The sequence below is a fragment of the Emys orbicularis genome, chromosome 6 (assembly GCF_028017835.1).
Source record: "Emys orbicularis isolate rEmyOrb1 chromosome 6, rEmyOrb1.hap1, whole genome shotgun sequence".
Lineage (NCBI taxonomy): Eukaryota > Metazoa > Chordata > Testudines > Emydidae > Emys > Emys orbicularis.
This window is the reverse complement of record NC_088688.1, coordinates 112441800-112458230: the sequence shown is the minus strand read 5'-3', so window position 1 is coordinate 112458230 and position 16431 is coordinate 112441800. Positions and strand designations below refer to the sequence as shown.

Here is a 16431-nt window from a genome sequence, read left to right as displayed (position 1 = left end):
GGGCCACAGAATGTATCTGAATGCTAAATAAAATCTCGGATAGGCTTCTGAGTTATCACAATGCAATCAGGTTTTTTTTTTTTCTTGTAATACGTTTTATAGTGATACCTTCATTGTAGTAAATAATGCCAGAAACCATTGAAAATTAAGCAAATGGGTCTTAACAACTATACACGGATAAGAAACTGACTAATAGCTCAGAAAATAGCAATTTTAAGACTGACACCTAAAAAATTGAAATTGACATCCTTATTCACTCTACAATTAGGTGATTTTTAAAAGAAATGAAAAACACACTTGGTTAAATTAATTCTTAGTGTAACCCCAATGAAATTAACGTACACAAGGAAATAATTTGACTCAGTTTAAGTTAAAAGTTTATTAAACTGATCGTGCCCTTATTTTATGTCTCCCTATCTTTGTGCATTGTCTGATACAACTACTGCATCTTGTTTTAGGCTTGGTCTACAGTCTACACTAACAACTTATGCTGGCATAACTATGTAACTACTGCTCAGCACCCACCATTTTTTCCCTCTGGGTGCTCCAGCCCCAGAACACCCACAGAGTCGGCCTTATGGTCCCACCGGTCCATTCATCTTTTGTTCCTCATAGATCCTCTGGTTTCCCAGTCTAATCAATCCTGTCTCAAACTAATTGTTTGCTGCCACCAGCCCCACCATCTCTTGTCCTCTATCTCCAAAGTTTCTGCTCCAATCCATCCTCTGCCCCTACATATCTCTTCCCAGTCCACCTTTTGCCTTCACTTCAGTCTCCAATGTATCCTGTACTCTACAGCCAATTTTTTCCTTCATCAGTACATCATTTGCCAATGAGCACCCACTAGTCCTATCAAGACATTATTTAGCTCCCCAATCAATTATCTTTTCTCATCTCCCCTCACAGACTCCCAATAAAATCTCTTTACCACTCTTCATCTTCCCCTTTCAATGGTTTCTCCTTGTATCTAATCCATCCTATGTCACACTAAACCCATAAAGCAATGTTCTACACAACAGTCCAATTCATTGTCTGTGACCACCCTTCAGACATCTGATCCTCCCATCCAGCAACCCTGATACCAACAAACTGATCCTCTATCCCCTCATGAGCAAACTGATCCTGTGATCTCCACAAAGGTTTTCCTCAGAATACTGACCCTGTCTCCCACAAACCCAGCTGTTTCACCCTTCTGTTTACCTTCAGGATTCTTTTCCCTCTAATCCAGAGGAGAGAGACACTTATTGCTGGCAGGAGGCAAGCAGTAGCTTCAGGAGGACACAGGGCTGTGGCCTGCAGAAAAAGAGAATGATGTGGAGGGGTTGTACTAGGACTATGTTGCCTCACACTCCTGGACTGGACTGCCTCTAAGGGCTAGGATGAGAGAATGTTGGCTGTATCTCTTTTTGGCCATAACTATTAAAACAACTGTTCCTACAGTATTTGCACCCTTTACTTCTGGCCTCCCTAGTAAAGAAAACCTCTCTGTTACCTGACATGTGGTAGTGTTAATGGGGACCCACAGAAAGCTAGAGCCTGAAGTGCCTAATGCTTGGACCATGTACACTTGAATCCAAGCTTGTTCTCAGGTCAACATGCTGACCCCTAGGAAATGGTGTATGACACACTGTAGTGGGGTCAGTTACTGTATTATATAATCATAAGCCTCTTCCCCTGTGTGTTGCCATAATCATTTTAGAGATGAAGGCAAAAGGGCAAGGGGCTGATTTTCAGAAGTATAGGCACTAGCAGCTCCCAATTATTTCAACTCCAGTTGCAGATGTTCAGCATTTTTGTAAATCGGGTCCTAAGTTACTTGGTCAAGGCCACAGGGGGAGTCCAGTTAGAACTGGAATTAGAATGCAGGAATGTTTGCTTTCATTCCAATGTAACAGTGCCATAAAAACATATTTAACAACTGAATTCTATCATAGCCTATCAATTTCTGAGCCCAATCCCCAAATTTTATCACACTGAGTACATGTAAAGCTGCTTTGAATCCCTACAGAACCTCAGTGCTTCCAGATTGAACAATGTCACAAAAACCTGTATCCAGTGTCTGCATCCTGTTGAATCCAGGTGCCAGACACATTTTTATTGTGTATTGGGCCAGGATACATTAGGGTCCAGATTTCTGTAGTGAAGTAGGAGCAGCTAGCTCTTTATTTAGCTTTCCAGGGAAGCAGGAGAGGCTTGCTCTTTATTTAAATTGTTCTCTTTGCACCTTTGGGCCCAAAATGTGGCAAGCTGGATCTAGGTGCCAAAATCATCTTTCTTCTATGCTGTTGTGCTGGGATGAGTCAGGATCTAGATATTCCCTGTATAATAAGGAGCAGTTAGACTTGTTTTGTGTTTAGTCAGTGGGATTTGTGGATTCAGGGCACAAAGGTTAACTCCAGGTTTTTGTGGCACCAGGTCCAGATTTAGTGGTGGACTCAGAACAGTTTTACTCTGTTCTTTATCTCTGTGATAACTTTGGAGGGTTGGGTGGACCAGACTCTGGAAGGATCCAGGCATCAGGTCTGTGTGTTTGAGGTATGGTTCCATCGTGCCTTGTAGTGGTTGTTTGGTGTGGCCCTCAAGAAGCTACAATTGTTTTCTATGTTGCTAGCACAGCTTTGGGCGCAGGACCTCTGTAGACCCAGCTCTTACGTTCTTCCTTTAACAATGAAGCTGAGATGAACTCTAACAGTTCTAGGTCCCCCAGACTGAGACAAGTCGCAGGCTCCCGTTGTGACAAGACGAAAGACTCGTCACCGCGCGACCCCTCAGCTTGTCAGACCCAGGGCAGGAAAAGGGGGCTGTCGGGCAACGCGCTGGGGGCGGGGCGTAAGGCGGGGCCCTGCGGGCGGCGAAGGCGGAGAGGGCGTGTCAGCCCTGCCTCCTCGATGTTGTTGTTGTGGTCTCTTTAAGCCGGCGGGGGAGGGGGGAAGCGGGAGACTCTCGCGATATCAGCCTTGGCGCCGTGACCTCCATGTGAGAGCGGTAGCTGCTGGTAAACACTCCCCGGGGCTCGGACATGGCTCCCGGCGGTGCCCGTTAGACTTGGCTGCGGCGGGTTCGCTCCGGACGCTTCTGCTTATTGTGCTGCTCGCGGCCTCGCTTACACGTCGCTGCGGGCGCCCTCGGGCCGACGGGGGCGGGGGTCTGGTCTCCTCGCCCCTGTGAGCGAGGCCGACGGCCCGGGAGGCTCGGGCTGCTCCGCGGCTTTACAATCCTGCCCCGCTGAGCCAAAACAAAGAAGCGGCAGAGGCGCCCCCGCCCCACACGCACCCGGAGAGCGGGCGGGAGCCACGGCCGGCAGCCTCTCGAGCGGCCGGCAGCCGCGCACCATGTGGATCCAGGTCCGCACCATAGACGGCACCGAGACCCAGACCATCGACGACCTGAGCCGCCTCACCAAGATAGAGTGTCTGCGGGAGAAAATCCAGGAGAGCTTCCGAGTGAGCCCCGAGCGGCAGCGCCTCTTCTACCGGGGCAAGCAGGTGAGGCGGGAACGCCCCCATACCTGCCGCCACCCCCCGCGCTCTTTGTGTGCCCGGGGGCGGCGCTCCGGGCTGCCCGGCCATGCGAGCCGCCGGCTCCGGCTTTTGTTTACTCGCTTTCGCTGGGCCTAGGGCAGCGTCAGGGGCAGGAGAAGCCGAGCAGCCCGGCTCCCCCTTCCTACGGCTCTGCCGACCCAGGGACCGGGCGGCGTCCCCGGGAGGAGAGGGTGTCGGACCGACTCCTTTGTGTTTGCTTTCCCAGCTGGACAGCCTCGCGCCTCCCCCCCTGCCGTGCCCGGGGATGGGAGGAGACGCGGCGGCTCCTCGAGGCTTCCCCCTTGGTGTCCCCGTTGGCTTCAGCAGGGGAGGTGCCTCCCCCGGCTGTGTAGAAAAGCGGTTTCCAGGGCGGAGCGCCGCTTTCAGGCCCCGCACGTGTGTATGTGGCGCGGGGAGGGGGGCCGGGGGCGTGCGCCTGAGCGAGGTGGGGGTCTCTCCTCCCCGGCCTCGCGCCAAGGATTAACGGTTTCGTGGAACTGTTGGGCCTGGCTATGAACCCTCCCCTCTCCTGGGGGCGGGGGGCCGCTCTGCACAATCCGGGGGGGGGGGGGCGCGCACGTGACTAGACCACGTGGGTACGGGGGCTCCAAGAAGTCGCCTCTTACCCGCCTTGGCTTTAGTTTCACATGCACGAACTGAATAAGCTTGAGCATAGCTTGCCCCAGCTGGACTTTTGCACCTTGTCTGCACTAGCCTTTCTCTTCCCCTACCTCCTAAACTTCCCGCAGTTGCCGCTTCTCCAGTGGGAGAGCTACCACAGACAAGGTACCAGTGCCTACTAGTTGCATCAGCTGTCCCTGGATTGAACAGTTTGTCAATACTGTGCTTAAAAATCTTTTTGTGAGCTATGCTGTGGCTAGAGCAGGGGTTGGCAACCTTTCAGAAGTGGTGTGCCGAGTCTTCATTTATTCACTCTAATTTAAGGTTTTGGGTGCCAGTAATACATTTTAACTTTTTTAGAAGGTCTCTTTCTATAAGTCTATAATATATAACTAAACTATTGTTGTATGCAAAGTAAATAAGGTTTTTAAAATGTTTAAGAAGCTTCATTTACAATTAAATTAAAATCCAGAGCCCCCCCAGACCGGTGGCCAGGACTCAGGCACTGTGAGTCTTGAAAATCAACTCGCGTGCTGCCTTTGGCACGTGTGCCATAGGTTGCCTACCCCGGGCTAGAGCAATGCTAGGTATTGCTGTGTCCAAAGAGGACCTGCTATAGCCACGATCATCATCATCCTATAGACATAGGGTAGTGGCAAATGAGGTATTCAGAATGCTGCAAGAATAGTAGAGGAAGGGCATAAAAGACAAAAGGAAAGGGAGGTTGGATCTGATGGCACCAGAGATGTACACTTCAGTGTGGTTGAATCTCTTTATTAAAAAAAAAAAAAAAAAAGAGTGGTCTGGGCTACCGCTGGATTCAGTGTGGCTCTAACCACTATGGCCAGGTTATCTGTCTCTAAGATTAAACTTTAAATGTAACAGATTAGATATGTATTGGTGTGAATAATAGAAGTAGTCATAACGAATTGGATATGATATTCGTCATCAACAGGTGACCTTTAACATGTTTTTCTGTATCTAGTGCTCCGTAGAGTGAGGAAATGTCTGTGAAAGATGCTATATAAAGATTGCAATTCCTATGGCAGGAATGTTAATCTGGAAGCTAAAATTTTACTTGAGGATTAAAGTTATAATAATAATTGTGAAGCCAGAAGCTGAAGCAGAGCTTGGAGCAGTTAGAAGTGGGCAGAGTTGGCGTCAGTTTGACCTTTCTTTCAGTCATGTTGATGTCAATACATCTACCCACTTCCTGAAGGGGAGATTGGGGTCTGGCTTGTTGATTGCAGGGACACAGGGCTGGTTAGAGCAGAAAGTCACCGCTTTTGTTTCCACCTTGATTTCCCCCCCCCACACACACCTCTCTCTTTATTTCCGCCCTGTGCTACTATGACTGCCTCCCCCTTCTCCCCAAACAAAAACAAAACAAAAGCAAAACAGTTCTGTAGGCATTCATTGCTATAGATCCATAAAGGACCCTTGGTAAAAGTGCCTGACCCCATCTGTACTAGAACTTCCACTATTCCTATAGTTGTGGAAAAGTAAATCTCGGTTTTGCTAGACTGGCTCTTAAAGTGGAGAAGCTTACAGCAGGGTAGAGCCTCCTAAACTTTGTTTACCTTAGCAAAGGTCACACTTGCTCATGATTGTGTTGTCCTCCTACAGAAGTAAAGTCGGGCTTCCTCCGCGGCTTCCCTTCATCACCTATTCAACTCAACAGATTAAAATTGAAGTCTTCTAATCTGCCTGTGATTAACTCTTTGCAATTCTACTTTTTAAAGTAATTTAAGAGACACTGGCATGATGCTCAGTAAAGCTGTAGTTGTATCTGAATTTTTTAGTTTGATTTGATTGCAAGTTTTTTAACACTTCTCACATTTTTAAATTTGGTAATATACTTTTTCTCTCTCCCCTAAAATTAAACTTCATAGAATTCAGTCTAGATTTGACACTTGCCAATCTAGAACTCATATCAGAGGACTGAAAGAGGAGGTCTCTGAATTAAGGATATGTCTGCACTACAGTGGCACAGCTTTGAGTCTGCAGCTGTGCTGCTGTAACAGCATAGTGTAGATGGCTCCTACATCCACAAGAAGGGGTTTTTCCTGTTGTGTAGTTCATCCACCTCTGAGAGGTGATAACTGGGTCTACAGAAGAAATCTTCTGTCGACCTAGCTGCTTCTGTGCTGGGGATTAGATTGATATAAATGGAGAGAGCTGGCTGATGGAGTTAGTAGTAGGAAAAGAGGGCAGCCAAACTGCATTAATACTACTTGAACTAGATGTAATGCTTTCCTAATATTTCTCTTCTGTGTAAGCAATTGCTGTAACTGCCACATTGTTTGTTAATTATGAATGGACTCAGAGGTGGCCTTAAATACGAATAGGAGGGTGTCCATCATTTATCTCAAGATGGGAGGAACAAGGAAAGTTTGAGAAACCGTGTTCATACAAAGCAACAGAGAGTCCTGTGGCACCTTAAGACTAACAGATGTATTGGAGCATAAGCTGTCATGGGTGAATGCCCATTTCGTCTCGTCCGATGCATACATAGGAAAGTAGCCTAACAATAAGGGCTTGTCTAAAGAGTGTTGTTTTTATACCATTTCACTCTGCCTAGAAACCAAGATAGTTAAATCAGTGTAACTCCCTAATGGGGCAGCAATTATACTGATAGTTATTCATATTGGTATAACTTATTTTGGCAAATCTGTCAAGAGCTCTTCTGGTGGCCCCTTACAGATGGCAGGTACACTTGCAGACAAGCTAAATAAGCATCTCTCTTTTTACAAAAAAAGAGGTAGCTGAAATTCAAAACTCATAAGTCAGGGAAACCAAATTTCAAACAATTCTTAACTCTGCCTCTTGCCCATATGCAGAATTTTATATTGCTGTTCTGTAGGATTAACGTGCAATGTGGAGTTACTAGGGGAATTGTGTCTGAATCTTGTGTGGCTAATGTGACATTCTGGATGACTTACAGCTTGGGTTACTTTTTTTTTATAAGACAAGGTGGTGGAAGTTACTAACTTTTTTTTTTTTTTTTTTTTTTTTTTTATTTGAATGTACAAACTAACTTGAGGTCAAACAAATAGATTCTGGTTCTGAACTCCTTTCCTGCTGGAAGTTAGTTTGTCAGCTGTGCATGTGGAACTGAAAATTGAAGAGACTTTATCCCTTAAAGTACACGCTGTCAAACATGAGGATGTATGTACTGTGCTCAGTTTAAGAGTTAGTGTCTCTTGTTCGCTTGGTTTCAGCAGTAATGGATGAGTGTATCGTGTTCTGAAAAAACTAGTCCATTACACCTTGAGACACACATTCTCAGGATAAACTTCCCAAAGCTTCTGCAATTCAGGCACATACACTATCATAAACTTAGCTATTGTTGCTTCTTGACATCTCACATTTCCCTTTTGGGCAAGAGTATTAGACCTTTGAGATGTGTAGTAACAAAGGGAGTAAAATTAAGCAGGGGACTGAACCTTTGTGCAGCTAAAGTTTCACACGAAAACATTTGTGTACAAACATGAATTTCTACTGCATTCAGTGTTGTACAGAAGGACATGTGGCAGTATTCATGGCTGCAGTCTATTACTTGTGGCTCACTTCATAAAGGCTCTCAGCAATGTGAAAGAGTTAGGACTCCTTAAATGAGACTCATCTAGGAAATATGTCAAGATATTTAGGAAGTCTGTAGTTATTTCTGCAGACTTGCCTTGTTCTTCCTTACTTGCTAACTTCCTGTTTTATGAAGTCTTCAGACTTTTTAAAAAACTGTCCGTCGACACCTGCAAGGGGGGGGGGGGGGGGAGTTGCACAGAGCGAGGAGGATGAGTTATTGGAGGACAAAGAGGAGAGTGCATAAAACTAGTCCCTTTGTGCCCCTGACTTAGAAAAGAGCCTGGATGGGAGTTCAATTTTTCCTGCTTGTTTAACCTTAAATGTTAGGCCTGTAAAGTCTTGTTTTTCTGGTTTTATTGGAGGACTTCTGTGAGGTCTAAGTTGTTTATGGTGAGCTTTCTCTGCTTAATGGACAAGGTTGGGGTGTAAAATCCTGAAAGGCCCCCTTTATCCAAAATGTGAAAGGTGGTGGGGAGGAGAACAAGCTTTGAACAATGAATATATCCTTTCCTTCTGATTACTGAATTTTCACCCTGGGCTCATGGTGTCACCATTTTACTTATTCCTGTCAGTCTTCCAGCGGGTAAGTATAGACGTACCCTAAGGAAGGAGATTCCACCACTTCCCTAGGTAACCCATTCCAGTGCTTCACCACCCTCCTAGTCAAAAAGTTTTTCCTAATATCCAACCTAAACCTCTCCCACTGCAACTTGAGACCATTGCTCCTTGTTCTGACATCTGGTACCACTGAGAACAGTCTAGATCCATCCTCTTTGGAACCCCCTTTCAGGTAGTTGAAAGCAGCTATCAAATCCCCCCCTCATTCTTCTCTTCTACAGACTAAACAATCCCAGTTCCCTCAACCTCTCCTCGTAAGTCATGTGTTCCAGCCCCCTAATCATTTTTGTTGCTCTCTGCTGTACTCTTTCCAATTTTTCCACATCCTTCTTGTAGTGTGGGGCCCAAAACTGGACAGAGTACTCCAGATGAGGCCTCACCAGTGTCGAATAGAGGGGAATGATCACACCCCTCGATCTGCTGGCAATGCCCCTACTTATACAGCCCAAAATGCCGTTAGCCTTCTTGGCAACAAGGGCACACTGTCGACTCATATCCAGCTTCTCGTCCACTGTAACCCCTAGGTCCTTTTCTGCAGATTTATGTCAGAGTCTGCAGAAGTTGGCCATGGCAATTTATTACAGGTCTCTATGTAGCTAGCAAGCAATTCAGAATCTGTATTGCAAGAAACATTATCTGAGTCCCCTCCCTTTCTGTGGTGAAGTACTGCAGTAGTGTTTATTAAAAAAAAAAAAAAATCACTTGGAGTAACATGGGTAATCCTGTACTTTTAAAAGGCATAAATTGCTTCTTTGCTTTAAACAGTAAGATAGCTTTCTTTATCAAATACAGCATATTTGATTTGTATAGAACTGTTGATTAAGATTCCAAAAATCCTTATTTTAGTAAATTGGTTGTGGCCTGTGTGTGCACTGAAGTTTATTGTAAATAATTATAACTAACAGTTCAAGAATATATTACTAACAATTTGTACTGCAAAAATGCTAAATGTATTTTACAGGAAATGGCAAAATGCTTGTATACCCAAGTAAAAGTTTTTGTAATGGAAGTAAAGGAGATCTTGGTTTCAATAGACTTACTCTGCACACTTTTTTAGAACTAAATACAATAAACTATTTTCAAAGAACCAAACTCTGATCATTGTGGGATCCCTAGCTTCAGTTATAATTCTGGAAAAACAAGCAGTAAAAAATGTTGAGGTTTAAGCTTGAAAACTTGCCACAAAACTTAAACTGATCCACAAGTCTGCACAGGAATTAAAACAAATTCCTGCTGCAAAATTGGGTTTGTACAACTGAAACTTACATGGTATCCTACTTTGAGTTATTACTTCAGATCACAAAATACTAAGGTTACTTCAGTATGAGAGATTGGTTTTGGGATATGGAATTGTCAGGTTTCCTGGTTAAAATCTTATCTAGGCTGGAAACTAACTTGTATCTCACTGTTGCATGAGCTGTTTGTTTCTGTAATATGGACAGATATCCACTAATCTCTCATGAGCCAATCAGCAAAACTGGCATCCTTCATGGTGATCTTATCAGTGGTCAAATATGGAAGGGAGTTGCAGTCTACAGTACAATATTAATTCGAAATTGTTCTATTAGAATTTTTGGAAGCGATTTTATACATTTGGTGTTGTGTGTCCCCACAAAAGTGCGTGAATTCGGCGGAGTGCGTTCACATTACCGAGGCTAGCATCGAATGTCAGAGTGGTGCACTGTGGGTAGCTTTCCTGCAGTCCCTGCCGCCCATTGGAATTCTGGGTTAAGCTCCCAGTGCATGATGGGGGCAAAAACATTCTCGCGGGTGTTTCTGGGTGTGTGTTGTCACTCGCTCCTCCCTCCATGAAAGCTACGGCAGATGCCATACTGCCAGCAGACGGTGCAGTACGGTGCACCGCCTGTCTTCTGGTACTATGAATCCACCTCGCACGTCCTCTCTTCTTTCTATCTACTCTTTTATCTAACCATTTCCCACCTTTTTTCGGCCACCATGAACTGAGCAGCACAGCTTCCGCCGCAATCTCTGCTCTCCCACTCTTGCAGCGCTAGCAAATTTCTCCATGTTGTCAGTCCTGGGCTCCCGTGGAAGCTACAGAAGGCAACCGTTTCCTGCTGTTTTTCGGCCATCGTGAACTGAACCGCACAGCTTCCGCCGCAAACTCTGCTCTCCCGCTCTTGCAGCTCCCGCCTCCGTGAAAGCTACAGAAGACAACCATTTCCTGCCTTTTATCAGCCATCTTGAACCGAACAGCTCTCCTACATTTCACGCCCTTTTCCCAGGATTACCCATGCAGGCACCATAGCACGGCAAGCATGGAGCCTGCGCAGATCTCAGCTGCAGTTTTGATCATTGTAAATACCTCGCGCATTATCCAGCAGTATGTGCAGTACCTGCAAAACCGGCCGAGGAAGCGACAACAGCGCGATGACTATGCTGATGAGGACATGGACACAGACATTTCTAGAAGCACGGCATGTGGCAGTTGGGAGATCATGGTGGTGTTGGGCCAGGTTCATGCCGTGGAACGCCGATTCTGCGCCCGGGAAACAAGCACAGACTGGTGGGACCGTATAGTGTTGCAGATCTGGGATGATTCCCAGTGGCTGCGAAACTTTCGTATGCATAGGGCCACTTTCATGGAACTTTGTGACTTGCTGTCCCCTGCCCTGAAGCGCAAAGACACCAAAATGAGAGCAGCCCTCACAGTTGAGAAGCGAGTGGCCATAGCACGGTGGAAGCTTGCAACGCCTGACAGCTACCGGTCAGTCGGGAATCAGTTTGGAATGGGCAAATCTACTGTGGGGGCTGCTGTGCTGCAAGTAGCCAACGCAATCATTGACCAGCTGCTATCAAGGTTAGTGGCTTTGGGAAATGTGCAGACCATTGTGGATGGCTTTAATGCGCTGGGGTTCCCTAACTGCAGCGAGGCGATAGGGATATGCGTTCCGTCTATCTTGGCCCCGGCACACCAGGGCGGCCAGTACGTAAACCGCAAGGGGTACTTTTCCATGGTGCTCCAAGCACTGGTTGATCACAAGGGACGTTTCACCTACATCAACGTGGGGTGGCAGGGAAAGGTGCATGACGCTCACATCTTCAGGAACTCTGGTCTGTTTGAACAGCTGCAGGAAGGGACTTACTTCCCAGACCCTAAAATTACTGTTGGGGATGTTGAAATGCCTATAGTTATCCTCGGGGACCCAGCCTACCCCTTAATGCCATGGCTCATGAAGCCGTACACAGGCACCCTGGACAGTAGTAAGGAGCAGTTCAACTATAGGCTGAGCAAGTGCAGAATGGTGGTAGAATGTGCTTTTGGACATTTGAAGGGCACTGGCGCAGTTTACTGACTCGGTTAGATCTCAGCACAACCAAGATTCCAATTGTAATTGCTGCTTGTTGTTTGCTCCACAATATCTGAGATTAGGGGGGAGACGTTTATGGTGGGGTGGGAGGTTGAGGCAACTCGCCTGGCTGCCAATTTTGCACAGCCAGACAACAGGGCGAGCTGCGCATCAGAGAAGCTTTGAAAGCCAGTTTCATGACTGGCCAGGATACGGTGTGACAGTTGTGTTTTGTTTCTCTTGAAGTTACCCACCCCCTATATATATATATATATATATATATATGAAAGGAAACGTTCTTTCTTTATTGCACAACACATTGAGAGAAGTCAGAAGGTAGACTGGGGAAGGGGGGGTGGTATTGGGTTAGGGGTGTGGAGGAGGAGGGAAGGACAAGTCCAGAAACCAAATCAAAAGTTCGCATATGCCATTTTTCTGCTGCTTGGGCGATCCTTTGGGGTTGAGTATGTGGGTCCCCGTAGCCTCTCCCCTCGTGTTCTTGGGCGTCTGGGTGAGGAGGCTATGGAACTTGGGGAGGAGGGGGGGCGGTTATACGGGGGCTGCAGTGGCAGTCTGTGGTCTTGCTGCCTTTCCTGCATTATATCCACCATACAGCGCAGCATGTCAGTTTGCTCCCCTATGAGCTTGACCATAGCATCCTGCCTGCTCTCATCACACGGCGTTCTGCTTCTTCCTCATTCATTTCAATGCTTTCAAACTGCTGGGCCCCCTTTCCCATAGCAAGCAATGCCTGGTGGGTTTGCCATATAAAAGGAGGGGCCTGCGGGCTCTCTGGGATGATCGCTTCACACAACACCCTCCTCCCCCCGCACCCACCGCTTGGCTCTGAGCAGGGATGAGTCCTTTAAACTAAATGCGAACAGCCCAGCGCGGCTGGGTTCTCCTTCTCTCTCTTCCCCCCCCCCCCCCGCCCCCCATATCACCCTATCAGGCTCTCACTCACCAGAAGTATCTTCTCCAGGGTCATGGTCTGGGAGCCCGCCTTGGGAGTGGGGGAAGGCTATTGGCTCCAGCGTTAAGAATAGTTTCTGGCTGGGGGGGAAAACGGATTCCCCACTTGCCATCTATGCACTCTCCTCTTCGTCCTCCAATAACACTGGTCTACAATTTTTGAGAAGTCGTCTGCTTCAGAGATAAAATGTGCTATTATGTATTTTGATGTGCTGAATTCAAATATGACAATTAAAACAACTGGCTACTGTTTCTGAGATATTTAAGTTTTTACATTTTATGTCTATGTATATTGTGTAGATAGTAGAGTTTTAATCATAAATTGTAAACCTAGGTCTTTTCATGTGTTTATGGTTGCTTTACATGATAATATTTCACCTGTCCTGTTTATGTAACACTTTAAAAATCAGCAAAAGGGTTATATAAATAAAATGTATTATGAAACAAAAGGCAAAAAAACTATTCTGTACATAGTTTAGTCCTATTCAGTGTCTACTTGGCGCTTCTTGGCTTGTCTCTTGTATTCATTAAATGGAGCATCTCTTGTCACTGTCCAGCAATAGTCTGCAAGCATTGATGGGCTCCATTTGCCCTGATAGCGTTTCTCCATTGTTGCAATGTCTTGGTGAAATCGCTCGCCGTTCTCGTCGCTCACTGCTCCGCAGTTCGGTGGAAAAAAATCTAGATGAGAGTGCAAAAAATGTATCTTTAGTGACATGTTGCAACCAAGGCTTTTGTATGCCTTGAGGAGGTTTTCCACCAACAACCTGTAGTTGTCTGCCGTGTTGTTTCCGAGAAAATTTATTGCCACTAACTGGAAGGCTTTCCATGCCGTCTTTTCCTTGCCACGCAGTGCATGGTCAAATGCATCATCTCGAAGAAGTTCACGAATCTGAGGATCAAAAAAGACACCTTCCTTTATCTTAGCTTCACTTAACCTTGGAAATTTTCCATGGAGGTACTTGAAAGCTGCTTGTGTTTTGTCAATGGCCTTGACAAAGTTCTTCATCAGACCCAGCTTGATGTGTAAGGGTGGTAACAAAATATTCCTTGATTCGACAAGTGGTGGATGCTGAACACTTTTCCTCCCAGGCTCCAATGACTGTCGGAGTGGGCCAATCTTTCTTGATGTAGTGGGTAGTCTTGCACGACTATCCCATTCGCAGAGAAAACAGCAGTACTTTGTGTATCCAGTCTGCAGACCAAGCAAGAGAGCAACAACCTTCAAATCGCCACAAAGCTGCCACTGATGTTAGTCATAATTTATGCACCTCAAAAGTTGTTTCATGTTGTCATAGGTTTCCTTCATATGGACTGCATGACCAACTGGAATTGATGGCAAAACATTGCCATTATGCAGTAAAACAGCTTTAAGACTCGTCTTCGATGAATCAATGAACAGTCTCCACCCATCTGGATCGTGAACGATGTTGAGGGCTGCCATCACACCATCGATGTTGTTGCAGGCTACAAGATCACCTTCCCTGAAGAAGAATGGGACAAGATCCTTTTGACGGTCACGGAACATGGAAACCCTAGCATCACCTGCCAGGAGATTCCACTGCAGTAGTCTGGAGCCCAGCAGCTCTGCCTTACTCTTGGGTAGTTCCAAATCCCTGACAAGGTCATTCAGTTCACCTTGTGTTATGAGGTGTGGTTCAGAGAAGGAGGATGGGAGAAAATGTGGGTCCTGTGACATTGATGGTTCAGGACCAGAAGTTTCATCCTCTTCCTCTTCCTCGTCTGACTCAAGTGAGAATGATTCTGGTGTTTCAGGAACCGGCAGTCCTTCTCCGTGGGGTACTGGACGTATAGCTGATGGAATGTTTGGATAATGCACAGTCCACTTTTTCTTCTTTGACACACCTTTCCCAACTGGAGGCACCATGCAGAAGTAACAATTGCTGGTATGATCTGTTGGCTCTCTCCAAATCATTGGCACTGCAAAAGGCATAGATTTCCTTTTCCTGTTCAACCACTGGCGAAGATTTGTTGCACAAGTGTTGCAGCATATGTGTGGGGCCCACCGCTTGTCCTGATCTCCAATTTTGCAGCCAAAATAAAGGTGATAGGCTTTCTTAACCATAGTGGTTATACTGCGCTTTTGTGATGCAAAAGTCACTTCACCACAAACATAGCAGAAGTTATCTGCGCTGTTCACACAAGTACGAGGCATTTCTGCTCACTTTGGCTAAACAGAAATGTGTCCCTTTGCAAAATCAAACAGTGACATATAAGAGAGCACGACACTGTATGATTTCTAGAGCTGATATAGGGCAATTTGTTCAGCAGAGTGATGTAAGCTTCGTTATGATTGCATCATCCATGACTTCTAGGAATAACATGATGCAATTCATATCATGTATGACGCAATACCAGCTTCAGATTGCATCATTCATTGTTTTGCCTAAAAAGCAAGTACTGTCCAAACCCAGTCATAGATTTATTCATAGATCCAGTCAAAGATGTATTTTAGTCATTTCTGGTTTAAATTGAGATCCCTTCCCTTTATAACTCACTTATCCTCCGCCATTCCCAAGTCAAGGGTCGTATATACTGACCCAATAGCATATCTTGAAAACTAGAGCCAATCAACAATTTTAAGCATCATTTTCGTTCTCAGTGACCCAGAATTAGTAAAGTTTGACTACATTTATTTCAGAAGCATTTTGGCTGTAGAGCAGTGAACTCCTCCTCCTCGCTCTGTGCAACTCCCCCTCCCCCCCCCCCCGCAGGTGTCGACGGACAGTGGTTGGGTAGTGGTGGCGTCACCCCCCCCCCCCCCCATAACTGCATGCAGCTCACAGTAGAAGCGGAATGTATCGGGCTGTGACCCAGAGCGCCCGTTTGCCTCCCTGGCTTTTTGGTACGCTTGCCTGAGCTCCTTGATTTTTGTATGACATTGCTCTGTGTCCCTGGAGTAGCCTCTTTCAGTCATGGCCCTGGAGACTTTAGTGTACGTATTTGCATTCCTTTTTTTTTTTTTTTTTTTTTTTTTTTTTTTTTTTTTGAACGTAGTTCTGCCATAACAGATTTGTCTCCCCAACATGCGATGAAATCTAGTGCCTCCCGTTTGGACCATGCTGGAGCTCGTCTGTGAATCCGGGACTGTGTGATATCTTGTGATGGACTCTGCATAGTCGCCTGTGATGGTGGACTGTGCTGATGGTGACCAAACAGGAAATGAAATTCAAAAGTTCCCAGGGCTTTTCCTGCCCACCTGGCTAGTGCATTGGAGTTGAGTGTGTTGTCCAGAGTGGTCACAAGGGAGCATTCTGGGATAGCTTTCGGAGGCCAATAACGTCGAATTGCGTCCACAATACCTTTAACTCGGGATTGCGATCTCGATTTAAGCACTACTCCACTCGCTGAGATGGAGTACAGAAATCGGATTAAAGAGCCCTTTAAATCGAAAAAAATGGTTTGATCGTGGGGACGGAATCAATTGGAAAAAAAAACAAAAAAAAACTCTAATTCCGAAATAACCGACTAGTGTAGACCAGGCCTTACACATCTCCAGTACAGGATGAGGCAAGTAGGGTGGCAGGATAGGAAATTTTGCATACTGCTATAGAGGCGGTTTTCAAACTTATTTTCTGGCGACCCAGTTGAGGAAAATTGTTGATGCCCGTGACCCAACGGAGCTGGGGATGAGGGGTTTGGGGTGTGGGAGGGGCTCAGGATTGGGGGGGTGAGGGCTGCGAAGTGGGGATGGGAATGAGGGGTTCAGGGTGTGGGAGGGGGCTCTGGGCTGGGGCAGGGGGTTGGGGTGTGGGAGGGAGTCAGGGCTCTGGGCTGGGGGT

At 46.2% G+C, this 16431-nt stretch overlaps 1 protein-coding gene across 1 annotated transcript in view; it reads left to right on the top strand.

The window, feature by feature from the left end:
- The first annotated feature begins 3306 nt into the window (after positions 1–3306).
- UHRF2 (ubiquitin like with PHD and ring finger domains 2) overlaps positions 3307–16431 on the top strand; it is a 178798-nt gene continuing 165673 nt past the window's right edge. The window contains exon 1 of the mRNA XM_065406006.1: positions 3307–3485. Coding sequence (XP_065262078.1) covers positions 3333–3485 — 153 coding nt within the window. The 5' untranslated portion in view covers positions 3307–3332. The remainder of the gene's footprint in view (positions 3486–16431) is intronic.